At 46.4% G+C, this 23,984-nt stretch overlaps 1 protein-coding gene across 2 annotated transcripts in view; it reads left to right on the top strand.

Moving 5' to 3' along the window:
• The window catches only part of PLCG2 (phospholipase C gamma 2), a 138,447-nt gene that overhangs the window by 57,806 nt on the left and 56,657 nt on the right, over window positions 1-23,984 (top strand). The window contains exons 6-13 of one of the 2 annotated variants that reach the window (XM_059667292.1): window positions 7,373-7,457; window positions 9,004-9,087; window positions 13,640-13,683; window positions 15,578-15,650; window positions 20,321-20,422; window positions 21,144-21,262; window positions 22,710-22,795; window positions 23,837-23,957. In XM_059667292.1, coding sequence (XP_059523275.1) covers window positions 7,373-7,457; window positions 9,004-9,087; window positions 13,640-13,683; window positions 15,578-15,650; window positions 20,321-20,422; window positions 21,144-21,262; window positions 22,710-22,795; window positions 23,837-23,957 — 714 coding nt within the window. The remainder of the gene's footprint in view (window positions 1-7,372; window positions 7,458-9,003; window positions 9,088-13,639; window positions 13,684-15,577; window positions 15,651-20,320; window positions 20,423-21,143; window positions 21,263-22,709; window positions 22,796-23,836; window positions 23,958-23,984) is intronic. The other variant, XM_059667291.1, reaches the window with a different exon arrangement.

Here is a 23,984-nt window from a genome sequence, read left to right as displayed (position 1 = left end):
GACTCCCTCCCTCTTGTTCTTGAATGTCCTCCCCTCTCCAGGGCACCTCTCTGTCCCTCTCCAGGGCACCTCTGTGTCAGGCCAGTGTCCCCTGTCACCCAGAGTCTGGGCGTCCTTCCACGCTCTTTCTACTCACACCGACGGCCTGATGTGGAAGCAGTCACCGTGAAGTGCTGAAAAGCTTAGTACTGTCAGGTCAGCCAGCAGCCCACTCCGTGTCCCCCGTCTGTCTGTCTCTCCCTCCTCCGCTCACTCAGCAGTCACTCTGGCCCCACACCCTGCGCCCTGCTCCGGGGTCACAGCGGTGGACCAAAGGGTCCCTCGTTGGAGGGTTCAGTACACACTGGCCTCCTCGGAGGGCTTCCTTTCTCTGTGGCTCGGGGGTGACTCATAGTTGAGATTGGCACAGGGGTGGCAGGTGGAGCCTCCGGCCCTCCCCTCGTGGGGTGGTGGTACGGGGTTGTTGGTTTTGTTCCCGAGTCCACGTCTCCTTTATCTGTTGTCGGGAAGTGGTTCTCTCGCTCAGTGTGGATCCTTCCTGCGAGTCCTTAGAGATCCATCTTTCCATCCGCTGGTCCAGAACCTTCCGCGGAGAGGAAGTCTGTTTCTGGACTCAATTCCTCTGTTCCCTCTCCCCACGCTCCCTCCCAGTGGCAGAGCCCTGCCGCCTGTCCGCCAGCGTGTGGAAAATCCCACCTTTCCTGTGGTTCTGGGAGGCCCCGAGGGAGTTTCTCAAAAGGAACTTTGACTTGACCAAGGGGCCAGTGAAAGGGCACGGACTTCTGTTCTGCCAATTTCCCCTCCTTTCCTGTCGCCCACGACTAATTGCGTTTCCTGAAAGAAAACAAAGGAGCCACAGAAGCAAAGGAAAGACTCAGTGGGCAGGAGGCAGGCTCTGAGCGGGCCCTGCGCGGGTGCCCAGCCTCTGGGTGCTTTCCTTGGCGCGGGCACCTGCTTTCATTGTCAGCATCGCTGGAGACCAGCTGGCAGCAGCTGGCACTTGTGGAGAACTTGCTTTGCAGCAGCCACGGTGCTGAGCGCTTTCCATCCCGAGGGGATGCCGACGGAGCGCTCTAGGACGGGGGACCCTTCTGTCCATTTTACGAGGACACTGAGGGAGGCCAGGACACATTCAGGAACTTGTCTACAGCACCTCACCTGGTCAGGTGTGGCACAGGGTTTGAGGCTCACCCACCAGTACGTGACATTGCCTTTCCTTCTTCAGGCAAAAATCTTTCCTTCCCCACGCTGACCTAAAACATATTACTTAGTCTGTTTTATTGTGGTAAAATATACAGACATAAAATTTATCACAGACTTCCTCTCTGCTAAGGTTCTGGGCCAGCTGCCAGAAAGACAGGTCTCTATGAAGGACTCGCAAGCATCCATCTGAGCAGGTGCACACTTCCGTAAGATTAAGGGCATTCACTTTGTGCGCTATCACCACCATCCGTCTCCAGAACTCTTCATCTTGTAACACTGAAACTCTGTCCCCATTAGACAATAAATCCCCGTTCCTCCTCCTCCCAGCCTGTGCTAACTTCTATTCTGCCTTCTGTCTCGATGAATCCATTACTCTAGTTATCTCAATATAAGTGGGATCTAATACTTTTTGTCTTGTTATGACTGGTTTGTTTCACTCAGCAACTCAAGATTTCTTCACGTTGTAGCACGTCAAAATTTCTTTCCTTTTTTTTTTTTTAATCCTCACCTGAGCATATGTCTATTGATTTGAGAGAGAGAAGAAAAAGGGGAGGGAGGGAGGGAGGGAGGGAGGGAGAGAGAGAGAGAGAGAGAGATGAGAGAGGAACACTGATTGGTTGTCTCTCATATAAACCCCGATTGGGGATCGAGCTCGAAACCTTTTGGTGTATGGGACAAGCTTGAACCAACTGAGCCACCCAGCCAGGACAGAATTTCTTCCCCTTTTAAGGCTGAATAATATTCCACACTTTATTTGTTTCTCTGTTGGTAGGTACTTGAATTATTTCCCTCTGTTGGCTGTTGTGAGTATTGTTGCTGTGAAGATGGGTGTTTGAGTTCCTGCTTCTGATTCTTTTGTGCATTACCCAGAAGTGGAATTACTGGGTCAAATGACAAATTGTCATGCTGTTTCCATAGCAACCACAACCATTTTACATGCCCACCAACACAAGGGCTCCATTTTTCCCCCGACTGCCTTGCTTACACTTCTTATTTTATTTCTTTCTAATCGCCATCCTAATGGTTGTGAAGTAGTATCTTGGGTTTTGATGTTCATATTCCTAATGACTAGTGATGTCGAGCATCTTTTCACATGCTTTTCGCCATTTGTACATCTTCTTCGGAGAAATGTCTACTTGAGTCCTTTGCCTATTTAAAAATTTCACATTCTGATTTTAATCCTCATTCAGCTTCCAAGCACTGACCCTGGGCTAGGTTCTACATAATCTTTTAGTTTTCATGTTTACACTTTCATTTATTGTTTTCTGTTTTAAAAATGCACATGGACTTTAAAAAAATCAGTAGCAGAACAAAGTTTACTAGATAGCACAACCCAGTACCAAATGAATTTAGGACAACACATTTCTCTAAGAGTCGGGAGAAGGAAGTGATGACATGTGGGTTTGAGTGCTTTGGGAAATCTTTAAGAATTGAGGAGGAATTTGATCTGGGAATTTGAGTTTGGGTAGGAATTAGATATGTAGAGAAGACGATGAGGTCCTCCTGATGTCTTTCTGGGTGTTTATCCAGCCTGGTGGTCCTTGTTACTCTTTGCACTCTTTCTATTACTCATTGGTTGGCAGTTTAAGGTGTCCTCTAAATTTTCTCAAGCTCCATTGGGTGTCTGTGCTTCTTATACTTTATCTTTTCAAAAATTTAAATCATTTTTACTTTTTAAATACATAAAATAAAATTACAATATTATATTAGTTTCAGGTGTACATCGCAGTGATTAGACATTTGTATAACTTACTAAGTGATCATCCCAGTAAATCTCGTACCCATCTGACACCGTACACAGTTATTAGAATATTATTGACTATATTTCCTGTGCTGTACTTTATATCTCATGACTGTTCTGTAACAATCAATTTGTACTTCTTAATCCTTTCACCTTTTTCACCTATCCTCCCAAACCGCTCTCTTATCTGGCAACCATCAAAATGTTGTCTGTATGTGTGAGTGTTTCTGTTCTGCTTGTTCAGTTATTTTGCTTTTTAGATTAAATGTTGATATGTATTTATTGCCATTTTATTGTTCATATTTTTAATCTTTTTTTTTCCTTCTTAAAGAAGACCCTTTAACATTTCATGTGTTATTGGTTTGGTGGTGGTGAACTCCTTTAGCTTTTTTCTTGCCTGGGAAGCTCTTTATGTTCTTCTGTTGTAAATGATAGCTTTGCTGGGTAGAGTAATTTTGGTTGTAGGGCCTTGCTTGGGTTTCTGTTGAGATATCAGCTGATAGTCTTGTGGAAGCTCCCTTGTAGGTAACTAACTGCTTTTCTCTTGCTGCTTTTAAGATTCTCTCTTTTTCCTTAACCTTTTGCATTTTAATTATGGTGTGAACTCTTTGGGCTCATTTTGTTTGGGACTCTCTGTGCTTCTTGGACTACTTATGTCTATTTTCTTCACCAGGTTAAGTAACTTTTCTGTCATTATTTTTAAAAATAGGTTTTCAATTTCTTGCTTTCTCTCTTCTCCTTCCAGCACCCCTATAATGTGAATGTTGGTACACTTGAAGTTGTCCCAGAGGCTCCTTATGCTATCTTCATTTTATTGGATTCTCTCTCTCTCTTTTTGCTGTTCTGATTGGGTATTGTTTGCTTCCTTATATTCCAAATCTCTGACTTTATTCTCAGCTTCGTCTACTCTTCTGTTGATTCCTTATAAATTATTCTTCATTTCAGTTAATGTATCCTTCATTTCTGACTTTTTTTTTTAATGGTTTACATGTCCTTTCTTATTCTCTTGGAATTCTCACCAAGTTCATTGAACATCCTTATAACCAGTGTTTTGAACTCTACATCTAGTAGATTGCTTGTCTTCATTTTGTTTAGTTCTTTTTCTGTAGTGTTGTTCTGTTCTTTCTTTTAGGACATATTTCTTTGTCTTTTCATTTTGCCAGCCTCTCTGTGTTTGTTTCTATGTATTAGGTAGAGCTGCTACATCTCCCAGGCTTGGTAGAGTGGCCTAATGCAGTCGGTGTTCTGTAGGGTCCAGTGACACAGCCTCTCCAATCACCCAAGCTAGGCACTCTAGATGTGCCCCACCCTTGTGTGGGCTGTGCACCCCCTCCTGTTGTAGTTGACTCTTGATTGTTGTTGGCACATCAGTGGGAGGGATTTACCCCCAGGCTGATTGGCTGCAAGGACTGGCTGCGACCACTGACCACCATGGAGGGTCACCTGTGTGGGGGCCACCCCACAGAACATGACTTACTTCATTCAGCAGGACTCTGGTGCTACAGAGTCCACCCATTGAATGTGTTTCTTGTGGAGGTGGTTGGTGGTATATTGATGTGGTCTCAAGCTGCATATGGATTTTTTTTAATGATGAAAGTCACTCCTGCTCATTATAGAAAAAATTTTTGGAAATTCTGGAAACTAGAAAAAACTTGTATAAATTTGATATTAAATGGTAAACACTGTTAACTTCAACTACATTTTTTTTGTATATGTCTTCCACCCTCAACTTCATTTATTTGCTTCCTTGTTCACGTTTCCTTATTAAAATATAACTATGCCTAATCTTATATCCTGTTCTTTAATTAACTTTTGAATTTTGGGATAATTTTATATTTAGAGAGTTTTCATATTCCTCTCTGCCCAGTTTTCCCTGATGTTCACATCATACATTATGATGGTATATTGTCAAAACTGAGAAACTATCTTTGATATGTGACTATTAATTGAACTCTAGACTTCTTTGGAGTTCATTTTTCTGTCCCACCAACATCCTTTTCCTGGTCTGGGATCCAACCCAGGACCACACATTGTACTTAGTTGTTCTGTCCCTTTGGCCTCCTCTGGCTTGCACTTGCTCAATCTTTTCTTGTCTTTCACAACCTTGATAGTTTTGAGGAGCATGTCTCAGGTATTTTGTAGAATGTCCATCAATTAGTCTGATATGTTTTTCATCATTAGACTGGAGTTATATAGCCTGAGGTGATGGGTATGTGGGAAGACTATCACGGAAGTAAAGATCTTTCAACACATCATATCAAGAGGAATATGCTCTCAACATGGCTTATCAATGGTGATGTCAACTTTGATCACCTGGCCAAGGCGGTATCTTCCAGATTTCTCCTTTGTAAAGTTGTCCCCCTTCCATTCTTTGGGAATAACTCATCAAGTCTGGCCTTCACTAAAGAAGAAGCGAATTAAACTCTTTTCACCTCATGTCAAACTGTAAGAACTTTTACATTTCATTGCAACTCTTCAGAAACACTATGTCAGTGTCTATGCTATAATTCAACCAATAGGAATTTGATATTTGGCTCAAAAAGTTGCCCTGTGTTTGTCATTTAGTTTGTGTCTAGCTTTTCATGTTCCTACTGTCAGAGGATGATCTTCCAAGTGAACTTATGATGTGGCCCTCAGGAGAAGCACTTTTGGGGTCACTGTAGGATTCTCAGCCTTCATGCCATGACCCCTCTGTCCCCTGTTGGTGGTAGTGTTCTGCTTTAGTTAAGTCTTCCCCTTGTTGTTGCTGCTCATGTTGGCTGGGGCTCCTTGAGGTCAGGGATCTGGCTGGTTCCACTCTTATAGTGTTTGTTGGATGAACAAAACTCCTCCTTTTTCACTCCTAGACATAACATCCGGCACATGGAATGTTCTAGTATTGGACATTTTCATTATGACATTTCCAGGCCTGGGGAAAATGGGTGAAAGGTTTTAACAGTATAATCTTGGCCAGATTTCCAGAGACCTCCCCTTTATGAGCCTTTAGAGTTCAGTTGTCTCTTATCTGGGAATTAGGTTCTAAGGTCATTGCATAAGGTAAAAATCTCTCTGGTCAAAACACCCCTTGAGGAAACCCCTGCACCTTCTATGAGGGTCTCTAGAATTGCATTCCTCAGTTTGAGGTTCATAGGGGCTGGAGTCCCACTGAGGGGGCAGCAGCCTGAAGGGCTGGTAGCAGATTGCCTCCTGGGTACATTTTTTACCCCCTTTGCCCTTGTCCCCTTGCACATAGATTGGATCTGTATATGCCCTGTGCACTACTCGTGCTTCAGCCTGGAAGTGGCAGAGGGGAGGCTGAGAGCTTTCATGGGGTTAACATTTGTGGCTTTGGCTCCTTGGGACCGCCTGGGGGTCTTTAGCCACAGGTGTGCACAGCCGCCCCTGCAGACATTCTACTTCACTGGACATTCTGGCTGGAACCCAAGAATTTGCCTTTCTGACAAATTCCCAGTTGTTGTTGATGCTTCTGGTCCAGGGACTCTGCTCAGAGCATCAAGTTCCTAGAGCTGCCCATTTTTAAATTGGATCGTTTGTCTTTCTTTTGTTTAGTTGTATGAGTACTTTATATTTTTGGCTATTAACCCCTTATCAGGCATGTCATTGGCAAGTATGTTCTTCCATACAGTGGGTTCCCTTTTCATTTTGATGGTGGTTATGGTGGTTTCTTTTGCTGTGCAGAAGCCTTTTATTTTGATGTAGTCCCGTTTATTTATTTTCTCCTTAGTTTCCTTTGCCCTAGAAGATGTATCCATAAACATATTGCTATGTGAGATGTCTGAGATTTTACTGCCAATGTTCTTCTCTAAGATTTTTATGGATTCATGCCTTACATTTAAGACTTTTATCTATCTTGAGTTTATTCTTGTCTATGGTGTAAGTTGGTGGTCTAGTTTCATCTTTTTGCACGTGTCTGTCCAGTTTTCCCAGCACAATTTGTTGAAGAGACTGTCTTTACTCCATTGTATGTTCTTGCCTCCTTTGTCAAATATTAATTTACCGTAATGGTGTGGGTCAATTTCTGGGCTCTCTGTTCTGATCCATTGGTCTATATGCCTGTTCTTGTGCCAGTACCAGGCTGTTTTGGTTATAATGGCTTTGTAGTATAGTTTGATAGTGACCTCTCTTTAGTTTGAACCTTTGTGACATTTCGTATCTGCAGAGGTTATCTGGACATCTAACACCATGTTCTGCTCACACTGTGTATCTCCTACATGGCCATGTCCCTGGCCTCCAATGAAGGGTAGAGATAAGCCTTGTGCACCGAGGTGTCACCCTAACCTTGAATCCAGGTCTCTTGTGCTCAGTTAACAGCTCTCGGCAGGGTCTTCTCCTGGAGGACTACCTGAGGCGGTAGCTGATGGGAATAGCCAAACCCTCCACTGTTGAAACCCCTCAAGGTTGACGGAGTTGGGTTTCTCTCTTTTGCAGCATCAGCCTCCGAGAGTTGAAGGCCATCTTGCCCCTGGTCAACTTCAAAGTGAGCAGTGCCAAATTCCTCAAGGATAAGTTTGCGGTAAGTTTCATGGCTCAGCCTGATAATTTTGTGACTCACGGCTACTTGTGCCTCTCATGTGAAGCCACTACGGGCCTGTGAACTCTGTGGACTGGTGCCCAAGAACGTCCTTCACCCCAGATCCTGTCTTAGTCCAGACAAAGGAATCATGGGAAGATCTTGGTGACCATGTTCTCAATTCTAGCAGAGGACGTCATCTATGAAGACTGCTTACGCAGATGCTTGATTTGAAACACACTCACCAGCCCAACTTTTCCTTTCCTGCCCCACCCTGCAGCCCATTTCACTTCTAGTAATACGGACAAATGTGTTTGTTTTGGGAAATATTTTGAAAGACTTCTCATGTAGGTTGCCAGGGATGTAGAATTTTGTATACAAGTCTTGATAGTGTAGTCGTCAGAGTTGGTTCTTCTCTGTCCTTCCCTTCACTTCCCACCTATCAGTCTTCCCACCCACCTTTCCCCTCCAAACCTTTCCTCCCACCCACCCTGCCATCCACCCATTCCTCCTTCCACTCATCACTTAATTTCTTTATGTTCTTCTGTAGCTAAGCTGTTGGTAGATTTGGGGCAGGTAAAGCCACTCCAGGAGTGATGGGGTAGAGGAGGTGAGGTGGGGTTTTTCCGAATGATGTAATGATGGAGATGATGTGGCGGCACACTTTCTGGCCCCAGAGAGATACCAACTCTTGTCAAGGAGCCCAACCACACTCCGCCCCAGTATCCTCAGTTGGAGGACTCACATGGCCATGTCCACAGCAGCCCCCGTCATGGATTCCTCAGCCCAAGAAGCACATTCGTTTTTGTACCAGTGAGCTCCTGGAAGAGTTAACCCACTTTATGGTTTATCAAGCCACCTTTTGATTTTCCCCCAAACAATCTAACTAATTCAAAAAGATGAAAATGGAGAAGAGTGGGGATTGAAAGGAGAGAAAAGAGATGGGAGACGCATTTACCATTGATTACTACTTAATTAGAATTTTGTTCTCTATCAAGCCTTCACTTGATGTTATCTAGTTCAGTCTCAGGGAAGTCTGAGGAGGGTGATGTTGGTTCTCCCATTTTACAGATGAAGAAACTGAGGGTCTGAAAGGGTTACGTAAATTTCCCAAAGCCATTATGTAAATTTCCCAAAGCCATTAAGCCTTGACTGGAGTTGAGTTCCATGTAATCTAAAAGCTTGGTTAGTTTTCTTATGCTTTGAAAAAATGACCTGTACAAAACTACCCTATAAATATGTCTAGATTTAAACATGTCTTTGATGCCCCCAAAAGGAGAAGCTCTCATTGTGGCTCGTGGAATTCTGGTAGAGACTCTTCCCTTTTTGGGATCAACGGAAGGACTTTACCTGGTGGGTTCCTGGTGGCTGTGTTCTTCAGACAGCTAAGTAGGAAGCTTGTGGACAGTTTGGGTTCAGAGGAATGCGGGTTGATTTTAGCCAGTGTTGTAGAAAGGAGTTCTATTGCTGTAATCAGGGAGGAGGCATTCTTGTGGTCGACACCAACACTTGGGCGGTCATTTTTTTTTTTTTTTTTTTTTATTTACAGGAAATAGGCGCAAACAAAGATGAATTCAGCTTTGAACAGTTCCATCTCCTCTATAAAAAACTTATGTTTGAACAGCAAAAATCGGTAAGGTGATGCTTGAGCACATGATCGAATGATGTTTTTGTTTCCCCTGTGTTTCAAAGTCCAGTACGTTCCTAGGAAAACCAGAGACGTCTCCTTTCTAGTCGCAGAAATGGAAAGTGGGGATGACAGTGACATACCATTTTCACCGGTTAGACTGGCGGATGTTTTTAAAGGTGGTAGTTCTTTGGGGAAAGTGTGGGGAATTGGTTCGCATACCTTCTTGGTGGGAATATGAGTGGCTGTACCTCCGACTGGAATGTAATATGAATCTATTAAAGTAAAAAATTCACCAATTCTAACTGTATTATCTCATTGGGGAGGAAATTTATCAAATTATTAATAGTAACCATCTAGGGGTTGAGGAACTCTGCGTGTGTGTCTTCTTTTTGTACTTTTATTCATTTTTATGAGAATATATTTTTATGATAATATGCTATTTTAAAATTAAATTAAAAGGTCCTGTGAACTAGGTTCAGCGAACAAAAGCGAAGACCCAAAAGGTTAAGATAGTATGCTAATTTAAACTTAAAATATATTTTGGCCTGACAGTGGCATGTTGGGGACTCTGTCTTAGAGAAACGAAAGCACTGGGACCTAAGAATGTGTCACCAGGTTGTTTATCGTAGCGTTACTTACTCGGGCAAAATACCCGGCACCATCTGGGTGCCTCTCGGTAGAGGCCCAGCTGGTAAACCGTGGTCCGGCCGTGCTGCGCAGCTGGTGAAGACTGCCGAGTCTGTTGTGTTTCTGGATGTTCATGAAATTTTGTGAGGAAACAAGCAGAAGTTCATGTGAGGAGTTGGGTCCGATTTTTTGTAAAAACAAAACAGAATACAGTGACCCTCCTATATAGCATCTCTGTGTGTTTTTATGAACAAGAGAAAGTATGGAAGAATACACACCTCACATTTAATGTTGGTTATTGTGTGTGTTCTGGAGGAGTTTGGAAAGATGGCTAGGAGAGAGAATTGCCTTTTTCTTTGTACACCTCAGTTTTCTTTGACTTGTTCCAAGTTGGTGTGTTACTTTTGCAATAAAAAAAAAGTCACCAAAAGTATAAGGCTTAAAAAGCGTGCAGTGCACAGAACACAGTGCTTGGTGGGTGGCATGCATGCCACAAACTGGAGCTGCTGCTGTTACTGTTGGCAGCGGGCTTTGCAGGTGGCAAAGGTGGGTTCAAAGCAGAGCTGAGAGGAAGCAGAGAGTAGGTGGGAGTTGGAGCCAGTGGATTATCTGGTCTCTCCAATCAGCTGTGTGATCTTGGGCCAGCCACTGACCACTCCCAGCCTCAGTCTTCTCATCTGTGTGATGGGGGTGGTGAGCCTGCACCACAGGGCTCTGAGGAGGACGAAATGAGGGGTTGGGTGTTGAATGTGCAGTCATGTTTAAGTGAGGAGTGTGAAAGTCGCTAGAAGACAGTTTTTTTAAAAAAATTATATTTTTATTTCAGAAAGGAAGGGAGAGGGAGAGAGAGATAGAAACATCAATGATGAGAAAGAATCATTGATTGGCTGCCTCCCGTACGCCCTCCACTGGGGATCGAGCCTGCAACCTGGGCATGTGCCCTTGACCGGCATCGAACCCGGGACCCTTCAGTCCACAGGCCAGTTCTCTATCCACTGAGCAAAGCCAGCTAGGGCTAGAAGACAGTTTTAATCACCTTTTACATGCAGGCTGGCAGGTCGGCCACAGGGTGAGGCCCCTTGATAGGTGACCAATGACCATGAGATTTTGGATGTCTCCAAGGAAGGGAAATGGGAGAAGCATTTCCTGTGTGTCTAGATTGGGCAGAAATACAATATTTTATAGAGTAAAAACTTCCGGTGCACTGTGTTTACTCCCCCCCCCCCCCCACACACACATATATAAGGATTAGTTCTTGTTTTGCCAAAAAGAGTGGGAAGATTATAGGTATTGGGAGTTGAAAGACCCAGATTCCAGCCCCAACTTGACCTCTAACTGACCAAGTGGTTTGGGGGAAGCCATCCTTTTCCTCCTCACTCAAGCATCCTCCATAAAATGAAGGTGTTAAGTCAGGTTACCGGTTATAAAAATTTTAAAACTATGTACTCCCCTCCCCCTTTTAATATGGAACCTTAATAAAAAAGAAATCTATTGCACAAAAGCTGATCCAAACACTTCTTAGGTTAAAATCCGTAAGCTTTATTTATAGTCAGTGCTTGAGAGCGATGAAGGTGTTTCGATGGCAGTGTACCTTCGAAATCCAGAATAATGACAACTGCTGTCTCAGGCAATTGACCAGGACTGAGAACAAAGCTGGATTCATTCAAGATAAGTGATTGCAAAGAACAGTGTTTGTAATCAGTTGCCTTGAAATTTCAGGATGCTGTCTCAGGGGACAGATGGCAGGCAAAGCTTGAGAATAAGGTTTTCAAAACAGCTACTTCGGCTGCCAGCACAGGTTAACCCATGGATAGTCTCCATGGTGATAAAATTCCACACGAGAGGTATTTCAACCTGCACCTTCTGGTATGGGTCTTTCTAAGGCTAATTAATGTGTGTGTTTGAGAGGGAGAAATTGGAGTCCTCAGATCCCCTGGGGGTTCCCTAGATTGCCCAGTTTTGGGGGAAAGACGCCTGTACAGAGGTTGCCTTTGGCGGCCACAGCGCCACATTCAGCATGCATGCATTCAGCTGTACTTGGCCTAATGGTTCTAAATGTTTTTGAAATGAATTGCCTACATTTAAATCTTGGGGGATTTCATATTAAGCTCCAGATTTTTAGCTTCTCTCGAAAAACATTGAGATCTTGCTATCTACGGGTCCTGCGTTCCACTGCTGACCTCTGAGTAGAAAGGAGGCATGCATTCCTTGGTTGCCCCCGCCCTCACCCGCAGCCAGCTTTCTGCTAATCTCTGTTGCCTACCTGGCCCTGAAGACTTTCTGGGTTGGCAAACTCTGGTCTCCACCACTGGATGGTATTACTGTCCAGTTTGGCCAGTGCATATATTAATTCAGTGACTTGGAATTTGAATAACAAAGCCCCAAGCTCTCTAGATAGTTGCTGGCTGACTTGGGAAACAGCAGAGCATTTGTGGTAGGTAACTGCCCCTCCCCTGTTAGCATATAACTTACTTCCTGAGCTCTCCCTGGGAGCAGGACAGAGAAAAGGATTAGTGGTGCTCTTAGGGGCTCCCCTGGATTTCTTGGGCTCCTTGGGGAGACAGGGTTGTTTATGGTGATTGATACCCGCCCACCCCCCCCCCCAGACCCAAATCCAGGGAGTGGGTTCTTGCTCATCAGTAGCTGTAGGTTTCCAACTTGAGGTTGTCAGTTCTTCTGTGTATCTACCCACCTGCTTATGCTGCTGCTTTCAAGCTTCAGAGCTTCCAAAAGTTTGACAGCAGCAGGAAGATAAGACTTGTAATTCCATGTGTGTCCCCCTGATGAGGGGCTATACCTCTAACCTGGCTATAATAACAGGATTATGACCACAGATCATAGCTAACATTTTCTAAGTGTGAACTCTATGCTGGCTGCTGTGCTAAGTGTTTTACATGCATTTAATGCTTCTCACAACCCTGTGAGAGAGATACTGTTATCCCATTTTACAGATGAACAAACTGAGGATCAGAGAGGTTACTTGCTGGAGGTCATACAGCTAGTAAGCTGAACTAGGGTTTGAGTTCTCCTGATTTTAAGTTTTTAAACTTTGAATAAGGGAAATGTCCAACACATACAAGCAGGGATACTAGTATCACAAACCCCCATATAGCCATCAGCCAGCTTCAGCAATGATCAATCAATTCATGGCCATTTTATTTCATCCATGCCCTTACCCACTTCCTTCTTCTCATAGGATTTTTGTATAAATCTTTCCTTAAATATTGTAATAGAATACTCTGAAATTTTAAGGACTTGAAATGTAGCAGTGAGGGTATAGGAAAGTTGGTGTGTTCACTGGTGGGGGTGTCGGTTGGGACAGCTGTTTGGAGAGCCAGTTGATGGAATCTACTGAGGTTCATGTGCACACCCCATGCCCAAGTGTTTTTCTACCCAGCAGAAACACTGGTGCACGTGGGCAAAGATATGTACGAGGACCTTCTTTATAAGACTGGATATAGTAGCAGAAAATTGATACACATGTTATGGAATGCAATGTGGGTTTTCAAAGTAATGAGGCTGGACTATTTGAAGTTGTAGGTAGAATCATATTTAAAGCTTGAAATAGCAGCAGAAAGTTGGGAGACTCGATGTAATATATTATGATTAGATATAATTAGACCAATATCCATAACATAAATTCTAGAAGGAAGCCTACAAAATCATTAAGAGTGATTGATTCTCAGGAATAAGATGATGACAGAGGTCAGGACTTCTGCCTTTTGCTTCATACGTTCTGGTTGTATTTGACTATTTACAAGTCGCTCAGATTACAATGATAACTTCACAGAAAAAAAAAGTCTATTCATTTGCATTAACAAGTCACACAAATGATGGAGTTAATTTTTTAACCCCCCAAATCTGACCATTTGCATTTAGTGGCTTCACTTGTCGACTGTCCTTGTTTTGTGTGTGTTTTCCATTTCAGATTCTTGACGAATTCAAAAAAGATTCCTCCGTGTTCATCCTGGGGTGAGGCACCTCTTCTGGGTTATGGTTGTTCAGGGTGGCTGAGCCGGTGATTGGTGCCCTTGGGGGTCCTCCCAGTCCAGCTAGCGGCTCTGGGAGGGTCGCCTCTGTGGGTGGGCACTGGGGGCGGGGGTCCGCCTATCCGGGGATTGGGCATGCCGACCCTGTGGCATGGATACACAGGAACAGTAGCAACAGAGTTTGTGGAGTGGTGGGTGGGTGGGGTGGCCCGAAGGCTCTGTGAGAAGCCTGCGTGCTTTAGGACCTCCTTTCTTGGGGTGTGCTTCATTGAACATGACAGGTGGAGAGGTTTTGTGTGTGTGTTTTTTTATACAAATTAAAACATTGTTAGTGCCAAGTGGGTTTGGGAAATTCCTGGGTAAGCAGGTTTCACTGAATGAGAGAGTGGAAGCACGTAAACTGCGTCACGTGGTGTGCGGCAAGGACCTGTGTGTAGTAATAATGATGTTGTGAAAAAGTAAGTGCTGCGGGACTTGTCAGGACCTTCACTGCGGTACCGGTGTCCTAAGTCGGGGATTTAGAAAGTGTTCTGTGTTCCCCAAGCCTGTCTGCCCGGGGAGAAAGGTATCCCATGGAGTTAACAGCCCCTAGAGCAGTGATGGCGAACCTATGACATGCGTGTCAGAGGTGACACGCGAACTCATTTTTTTGGTTGATTTTTCTTTGTTAAATGGCATTTAAATATATAAAATAAATATCAAAAATATAAGTCTTTGTTTTACTATGGTTGCAAAGATCAAAAAATTTCTATATGTGACACGGCACCAGAGTTAAGGTAGGGTTTTTCAAAATGCTGACACGCCGAGCTCAAAAGGTTCGCCATCACTGGCCTAGAACACGCTTTGGATCTGCTTTTTAGGGACCACCCTCATTGGTGTGGACACTCTGGCACTGATTCCCTCTGTCACTTTCTAAACCAGAAACCCCAAGACTTCAGAGTGTATAAAAACCAAACCTGATGTTTATGTCACATTTTAATGAAAAGACTAATGAATTAAGGAAAAGCTATGAAGCAATCGTAGGAGGCTTGTTCGCATAGATGAGTAGAAGTGCACTTGTAATGAAAGACCATAGACTTGTGGACCCCGAGTGTTCAGTACAGGGAGAAGCCTAAGGCATGTTCTTCTCCTATATTTTGAAAAGGCCCCCCCACCCCCACTCCACTGGCAAGTGCTCAGGGACGAGTACGAATCTCGCCGGGCAGCTGTTCTGCAGGATGCCCTTCCATAGGAACCAGGTTGCCTGTGCCAGTCAGGGGGGCCAGCGTTATGATAGCCATGAGCAGCCCCTCCCCAAGGCCATCGGTCATCAAGCTGCTGGCCGAGGTGGCGTCCTCTTTATTCAGGGTGAAGGGCTCCCTCATCCCAAATGGAAAATTCTCCAACAGCGGGCCTCTGCTTGCTCCATGGCCAGGTCCTGCATGTTCCCGCTGATGCTCGCCACCCGCCCAGAGTCCAGGGGGCGTCACCCGGCCCCTAGTCCTGCTTCGGAGCCCCTGGCTCAGCACACTCTGCATTGGGGCTTCTAAGGAGACGCTTTGATGTGGCCCCAGCTCCCCTTAAAGTCTGTTCACACCCAGTCTACCCACGCATTTGCTGGGCACACACATATCCGTGCTCTCCTTCCCTCCCCCCGCCCTGCTTCCTTGGCACTGGAACCACCTAGGAGCAGCTAAATGCAGGTTCCAGGGCCCTCCAGTTGTTAGACGTCAGGAATGTCATCTAAGTCACCTTTGTCTTCCCATGACAAGCCTGCCCCTGGCACAGAGGAGGGTCTTGCCAGGGTGTCTGGGTGGCAGGCCGCCTGCTGGCAGGAATGGCCTCTTGACTGCTGACGTGTGTCCCTCTCTAAACACCCTCTCTTTCCCCGAGGGCAGCAGTACTGACCGGCCGGATGCCTCCGCGGTTCACCTGCATGACTTCCAGCGGTTTCTCTTACATGAACAGCAGGTGAGAGAACAGAAGGGTGCAAGGGGGGCTGGGGGGAGCTTCCTGGATGGTTTCTCACCATCTCACCACCTGCCCTGGGTCTTCATCTGGCCACCTGTGGTCAGGAACAGTTTAGTCTCCCTGCCCAGTGCCTCTTTGCTTTGCTGTCTTAGCCTCTGGAACGAGGACAGCCCCACAATTAGCTCCCTTTCAAGGCGCAAATTGAGGACGGGCAAGAGGGAGAATTTTTCTCCGTGGACAGGCAGGCTGAGGCCTCCAGGCAGGTGCGCCTCCGCTGGCTGGCTTCCCCTCCGGCTCCTGGCTCAGCTTAGGTTCCCTTCCCCAGGAAGCCTTCTCTGACTGATGGAGGATGTGACTAAGGCGGTGAGCCTGCGAGGTCCCCTGGGGCATATGTGAGCACAGTTGTCCTCAAACGGATGACACGTAGGAAGAAGTCTCCTGGAGTGTTAACGTCCAGGCTCCAGGCTGGTGGCAGGGGCCGTGAGTTTTGTGGGGGGCAGTGCGAGTTTTGTGGGGGGCAGTTCTTTTCCACTGGGCGGCTCTGCCCCCCAGGGGGATGCCTGGAGACAGCTTTGGTGGCCACAACTGGGAGTGCTAATGGCATGTGGTTGGTAGAGACCAGAGATGCTGCTCAACAGCCTCACGCGCACAGGTCAGCCCTCCCGCAGCAAGGAATGACCTGGCCCCAAGTGCTAATAGGGCGCAGCTGAGACACTGACTCAGGCCAAGAGAGAGCTGAGCTCCTCGCACTCGCTGTGCGGCTTTGGGCAGCAATCTGGCCTTTCTGTACCCCAGTTTTTTAATGGGGGTGAGAGCCCCGCCTCTCAGGATTGTGGGGGTCAGAGAAGATGGTGTTGATCTCTGTGTATATGCATCCACATGCATAATCACATATCAGTGTTTTATTTAGGTCACTGGAGTCTCATTTACATTTTCTCTATTTAATTTTTTGTTTTCTGATACACTACATTTTTAGAGTAGTTTTAGGTTCATAATGATACTCAGTTCATTTATATTTTAAAAAATCTTTGTATTGCAAAATGTTTTAAACATGTGCAAAAATAGCCAAGCTGGCATAGAGCCACCATGTGCCCAGCACTCCGATTCGTCATTTATGAACATGTGCCCATTTTATTACATCTGTCCTCCACCTCACACCCCTGTCTTCCTCTCCTTCCCCTTCTTTTCGTGGCCCGGAAAATTCTAAAGTAAACTGCAGTGTATCATTAAGACAGTGTGTCATTTCACTTGTAAATCGTCAGCTTGCCTCTCTCATGAAATGGACTTCTTTTTTTAAAAAGCATAATCATAACACTGCTATTGCACCTTGCACACGCAACTCTAATTTCTCTGTCATCCAATACACAGCCCGTGTAAAGATTTCTCTGATTGTAGAGAAAACAGTGAACAGACACACACTTTTGTACAGGGCAGCCACACGTAGGGCCCAGGCAATGGCTGTCGCTACTGTAACGTGATGAATGGTGACCGAGGACATTGAGGTGTCATGCTTTTTCCATGTGGGGGTTGAGTGTGAGTGATCAAGAGGGCTTATTTGCTCAGCCTGAGCTACCACCAAGGAAAAGTAAAAGGAAGGGGGATAAGTGAGTTCCCTTTGGCACAATTACACCCTCAGTACTGAGCTGCCACTGCAGTGAAGCAGAGAGAGAGGTGTATGGTTTATTTCTTTTTCCACCATGCTCTTCCTTGCACTGAATTACTCACTTACACACACACACACACACACACACACACACACACACACACACACACATACATTAGAGGCCCGATGCACAAAATTCGTGCAAGAGTAGGCCTTCCTTCCCCTGCCTGCCGGCACCGGCTTCCCTCACAGCCCGGCGGAAGGTGGTCTGGAAGGACATCTGGTCTAATTAGCATATTACACTTTTATTACTATAGATACGTGTGTGTGCGTGTGTGTGTGTGTGTGTGTATTTGTTGTTGTTGTTAGTCCTCACCATGCTTTCCATTACTTTTTAGAGAGTGGAAGGAGGGGTAGAGTCAGAGAGAAACATCGATGTGAGATAGGTACATCAATTAGTTGTCTCCTGCACATATCCTGATGGGCTGGGGCTGGGGATCTTGCCTGAAACCTAGGTATGTGCCCTTGACTGGAATCAAACCCATGACCCTTCAGTCTGCAGGCCAATGCTTTAACCAGTGAGCCAAACCAGCTATGGCATAACGATATTTTTATTGATTTCAGAGAGGGAGAAGGAGGGAGAAATAAAAGAAACATCAGTGATGAGAGAGAATCATTGACCGGCTGCCTCCTGCATGCCCCCTGCTGGGGATTGAGCCCGCAACCTGGGCATGAACCCTGACCGGGAATTGAACCATGACCTTCTGGTTCATAGGTCAGCTCCCAGCCACTGAGTCACACTTGCCAGGCCAATTACTCACTTTTGTAGGGAGCTAGTGACGTGTTAAACACATATATTCATGATCAAAGGCTTTTCTGAAAGAAAGGGTTTATTGAGCCCAGTGCCGGCCAGAAAAGGGCCAGGGCCTGGGGCACGCAGCCTGTGCAGCCGGCAGGGCTGGTGGGGAAGACGGTGCTCGCTGTCCTGGAGCTGAGGGGCTCGTCTGGGAAAACAGTGCGGGGAAGAAAGGTGAAAGTTGCTTAGAAAGAAGGCACATTGGCTGTAGATAAAGGGGGTGGGGGAAGGGCAGAGTCTGAAAAGAGGAAGTGAATGTTCCTTGGATTGGTGGTGGGAAGCAGTCAGAAAGTTCATTTGCAAAGGAGAGGCGGCGCCTGGTGGTCGGCGGCACCTGGCTGTCCTCTTTAGGTAATGGTGGGAATGGCCACCTGGACGTGTATTCACCGTTTCAGCATGCACGCAGGATGGCACACAGTCTTTTGCTGGTTTTGCCCTGCATTTAACGGATTAACCTGTTTTGTCCCTTCCTTCCACCCTCCAGTTGGCTGTTACAGCTCAGAATTTTCTCCTTGTCAGCAGTTACATGGCTAACCTCCTGGGGACAAGTGGCCTTACATCCCAGAATTCACCACCCAGCGCTGCTTAATTTTATTACAGGGGAGAATGACAAGCTCTCCCCATCCTCATCCCTCCAGCCCCCACCTCCCGCCACCCCCAGCCCCTTCGCTGCGCTGTCCTCGGAGATCAGGGTTACAGGCTGCAGCTCTTCACGTGCAAGACAGCCCCTGAGCATCTGTGTGAGTGTGATAGGAGCGCCAGGCATGATGACAGAGATGGGGACCCTGAGCCATCAGCTGGCTGACCCTTAATGTCCCGTGTGCCGGTGCTCTGTGGGGTGACGGCATGAAGCAGAGCCAGTCACTGAGGACATCTGTTTGGTGTGATGGATGCGCACATGTGGAGTAGTCACTGTAGCACTTGGTGTGTAAACTAGTACAAGTTTTCTAGAAAGTGCTTTGGCAATATGCAATTAACATGAAAACTTTGAAAAAAGGTTAATATACTTTGATTAAGTAATTGCCCTCCTAGGAACTTACCCTAAAGCAACAACAGCAACGTTTTCAGCAGAAATGAAAACTTGGAACTAATCTAAATTTCCGTGAAGGGACCGGTTAACTCTGCCCCAGTCCAGCTGTGGGAGGGGTGGGCCACGCTATCGAAAGGGGGTGAAGAGGAAGACCCCAGAACTGATGTGCCTGAGTTGGTCTCAAGCTCAGCGTTGGGGTCAAGTTCTTTAGTGACTCGACATCTCAGTTTCCCCATTTACAGGGTGAGGAGAATAGTACGTATCTCCTGGGGTTGATGAGGAAGCTTTGTAGAAGGAAGGAGGAAGCTTCTGGCCTTGGGGGCACATCGAGGCCTGGCACGGCCTTTGCATAAAGGATCCTCCAATTTGAGTCTCGTGTTTTAATATTCAAAGATTTCAGCACTTCTGTATTCAAACGAACTGGCTGCTCCCCAGCGGCCCAGCTGCTTTGCGTCCCTTATCCAGGTAGATTTGCAAGAATCAACAGCAAGGCTCAGTGTTGACGTGCACCCACATTGCCAGGGGGGCCATTTCTCCGCCAGCTCATTTGTGTCTGTCCTTCGGCTCTTCTCTCTTTCAGACATCCTGGCCCAACCCTCCTCACCCAACCACATACACGTCTGACAGCACATTTGCTTTCATTACTCTTATCGATAGAGGCTTTAGAATACGCGGAGCCTGGAAAGCATTAGTCAAAGTTGAGTGTGTGGGTCCTGTTTCCTCCCTGTGCTGATGAATACTTGGGGGGTTAGGGTTTGGAGAGGAACACAATAAAGTTACTTTATAGTATTCATCCTCACGGAAACTCTGTGCAAGGATATTACCACTCACATAATGCAGTGATGGCGAACCTTTTGAGCTCGGCGTGTCAGCATTTTGAAAAACCCTAACTTAACTCTGGTGCCGTGTCACATATAGAAATTTTTTTATCTTTGCAGCCATAGTAAAACAAAGACATATTTTTGATATTTATTTTATATATTTAAATGCCATTTAACAAAGAAAAATCAACCACAAAAATGAGTTTGCGTGTCACGCGTGTCAGAGGTTCGCCATCCCTGAGGTAATGGGTGCAGAGGAGCAGACAGAGTGTGCGCCTTGCTGGGGTCAGCCAGGCGAGTCGCCCCCATGGTCTGACATCGCTCCTTTTGGTGATGGCTTGTTTTCTTTGTCGTTCTAAGGAACTTTGGGCTCAGGATGTGAACAAAGTCCGTGAGAGGATGACAAAGTTCATCGACGACACGATGAGGGAAACTGCGGAGCCCTTCTTGTTTGTTGATGAGGTGAGTGGGCTCCTGGTGAGCTGTTCCTCGGGGGCTGGTTTTCCTCAGTCTTTCCTTTTACTCCTTGTCTATTGACCCCGTTTCCTGGGTGCGTTTCTTGTTTTGGCCACTAGAGGGCGTCTAATGCCCAGGAGCGCATTGTAAACACACCAAATTCAAAGGTTTTGGGGTTCCTGTGAGCTGTTGAAATGGTTGCACTAGGCCCTGAGTGAGGCAGCAGCGTGGGTAAGACTGAGGGAGAACTGGGAGCTCCTGTTATCTGTAATGTTGTTCCCAGGAAGCAGAGTGTTACCCCAGTGTCACTCAATCTTCTGATTTCTTTTTTAAAAGGGTCAAGCATTGGCATATGACATTTCCTGCCTTTTAAATGTTGTGATGCAATGTTAATGTTTTGTTTATCAAGTTGGTGGGTTCACAAATGTTTATGGTATTATTACTCTTTAAAACTTATTATATATAGGAAGCATATACTCTTAGTAACAAATATTTTAGGGTACACATTAATAAGGAAAGCATTGTGTAGGTCGGTGGCACATGCGTCAGTACAGCCTGTGGCTCTGTGAGTCTCTGCGTGGAAATGTGGGTCAGACGGCCTGGAGACTATCTGCAGTTAATGTGTCAGAGCTACCGCTTCCCCGTGCGGGTCAGACCAGAAAGAACCAGATAGCACCCTCCTCATCTTCCATCGTGATGATCCGCTCTTTGTGTTTGTGGTACCTAGTTCCTCACGTACCTGTTTTCACGGGAGAACAGCATTTGGGATGAGAAGTATGACGTGGTGGACATGCAGGACATGAACAACCCCTTGTCTCATTACTGGATCTCCTCGTCACATAACACGTGAGTTTTGCCACCGGCCTGGGATGGGTTGCCCATGAAGGGCGATACGGCGGACGTTCCAGTGCGCCGCTTTGGGAAAGCATGCAGGTAGAGCGCAGGGAAACGCTGCTCAGACTGGAATAAACAAACGCTTCTGGAAGGGGTGGGGGAATGCTCCCCTCTTTCCCAGTTGGCATTGCAAGGCTCATCCTTTTTCAGTGGCCCTAAGAAGCCAATCAGCAAAGCTGGTTTGCACGGTTTGGACAACTCATAGTAGCCACAGCAAAGCAACTGAATTAGTCATTGCACTGATATTTACTGTCTACCCTGTGCTTGCTGGGTACTGGGGATATAGCAGTGATCAGGGTAGGACAGAGCAGCACTGCTGTCATGTGCTTGGAGGGGAAAAGACCTCTTTTGAGTCTTAACAAAGGAAAGAAGTTAGTGAGAGAACAGGTGGTGACAAGAGGAAGATGGTTTTAGACTGAGGTGTAGCGTGTGCAAAGGTCCAGGGGCAGGAGGGACTGAGAGGGGTCTATTACGGGTTGAGTGGAATCTTTAAGTGGCAGCAGGGGGTGGGGGGCTGTGGGGACCCCTGGTGGCTTTTAAGCCAGAGAGCAACATGCTCAAATTTACATCTTTGGAAGATTGCCTTGATTGCAAAAAAGAAAATAGACGGGAAGAGAGAGATGATGTTGCACTCAAGTTTCACTATTAGTCTGCCTTATAAGGTGGGAGGGTGCAGGCCTTGGATCCTGGGCACCCGAAGAGCTGTGGCTTTGTGGTTTTTCAAGTGTCATTCCAGGCAGGAGTTTGTAAGAAAGCCCTTAAGCTTATCTCCAGGCACTCTGGGAGGTACAGTCTGGCTCCGGGGCAGATTGATGTAATAGTTCTCTCTTCCCCACCATGTCCATTGATCTAAGAGTTGTGTCTTAGCATGGTGAATTCTACCAAACCCAGAAGACATTTAAGGAACATAAACTCTTCAAAGGGGGAACATGGTGAGGAGGAAAGTGCATAAGAATATGTATTTTTACGTCTGGTGGACATAGTTCATGGCATAGTAAATTCCACCTATAGTTGTTGGCCACCTATCTCTTCATGGCTGGCTCCTTGATATCAAAACGATGGCCCATCTCTGCCCCTTTAGATTGAGGGCCAGTAGGTAGCCAAGTGGGGGGGGGGGTTGTTAATTTATCAGCCACCATTAATCTCACTCCTGACACCCTTTGGCCCAGTTCCCAAAAGAACACATGGTCTTGACCCCACACTTGGATCACCAAGGTGGTTATTGCTCACATCTTGTGATCGTTGCCTGAGTCTAAGGCGAGGCCACACAATGGCAAGTGTCTGGCCCAGGTCCTAACCGCGGGTCTTTCTAGACAGGAAGAGCTCAGGCCTTTGGGAGCTTGGGCTGAGAAGTTCCCCAAGGACACCCTGAGGTGCAGGCCCGCCTCCTCTCCTTCAGGTACCTCACAGGTGACCAGCTGCGGAGTGAGTCGTCCCCGGAGGCGTATATCCGCTGTCTGCGCATGGGCTGTCGCTGCATTGAGTGTGAGTAGCCCTTTCCTGGTGGAGATAACACCTACTGAGAATTGAAGCCAGTTGTCACTGCCAACAAGTCCTCAGCTCGCCGGCGCCCCCTACAGGCCAAGAGCCCAAGTCGCTCTCTGGGTCCAGAGCCTGGAGGAGGCTGGTGCTGGGGAACCATGTGGCTGTTCAGTGACTTCTGCTCCCTCTTGCTGAGCCCACCTGCCCCTCAGCTGGCTCAGCCATGGATGCCATCCTGACCGTTCTTGTCATGGTTGCTCACAGACACCCCAGTACAGGTGACTCCAAGCACCTGCACACACCCAGGACCCAGCACTTCCTCCCTCCTCCTCACCTCTTGCTCCTGGCCTGACTTGACCACCAGCGGCTCATAGGGGTATTAAGCTGGGAAAAGACACAAACCACCGATTTAGGCTCCAATTTTATTTTAAATAAATTCATCATAGTATGAAACTCTAACGGCAGTTATTTCTACAGTGTGTTGCCTAGTTTATACTTTTCCCCCCTCAGGAAAGAGCAAATGTGAAAAAATTAAGTTTGAAACTGTCAGCTCCTGTTACCTCTGAGGGATGAAGATATAAGGATGCTCACCTTCTACATAATCTAGTTCTGTTTGAATATTTTACTGCGAACCTTTAAGGATAAATTTTCACATTGCTGCATATTCTTTCCACTAGCAGAAAAAGCAAGCCAAGGTTTAGACAAGTAACATCAGAAAACAAAACACAATGAAAATACCCTTTTCAAAGAGAAACATTTAAAATAGCTTCTTTTGGACAAATGTATTGCATTACAAAAGGACCTTTAATTAAACAACCAAACTCTCTCCATCACCGCACAGGTAACACATGTGCACAGGTAACACCGTCCTCATGTTGGTGCCGCTGAGTGTGATTATTAGGTTTGGCCCCCATGTTCTAGCAGCTGAGCTGGCGTGGGGGTCAGGGCTGAGTTCGTGGCTGGCCGGGCGCATGTCCGCCATCAGTGCGCTCGTGAGGTGGAGAGTGATGGACAGGGGGTGAGGCTGCCCGCTTCTCCCCACAGTGGACTGCTGGGACGGGCCCGACGGGAAGCCCATCATCTACCACGGCTGGACCCGGACCACCAAGATCAAGTTTGATGACGTTGTGCAGGCCATCAAAGACCACGCCTTTGTCGCCTCAAGGTCGGTTTGTCTGACTTCCAGGTGGTT

This window comes from Myotis daubentonii, chromosome 15, assembly GCF_963259705.1.
Source record: "Myotis daubentonii chromosome 15, mMyoDau2.1, whole genome shotgun sequence".
In the NCBI taxonomy this organism is placed as follows: domain Eukaryota; kingdom Metazoa; phylum Chordata; class Mammalia; order Chiroptera; family Vespertilionidae; genus Myotis; species Myotis daubentonii.
This window is presented reverse-complemented; position numbering and strand designations above follow the sequence as displayed.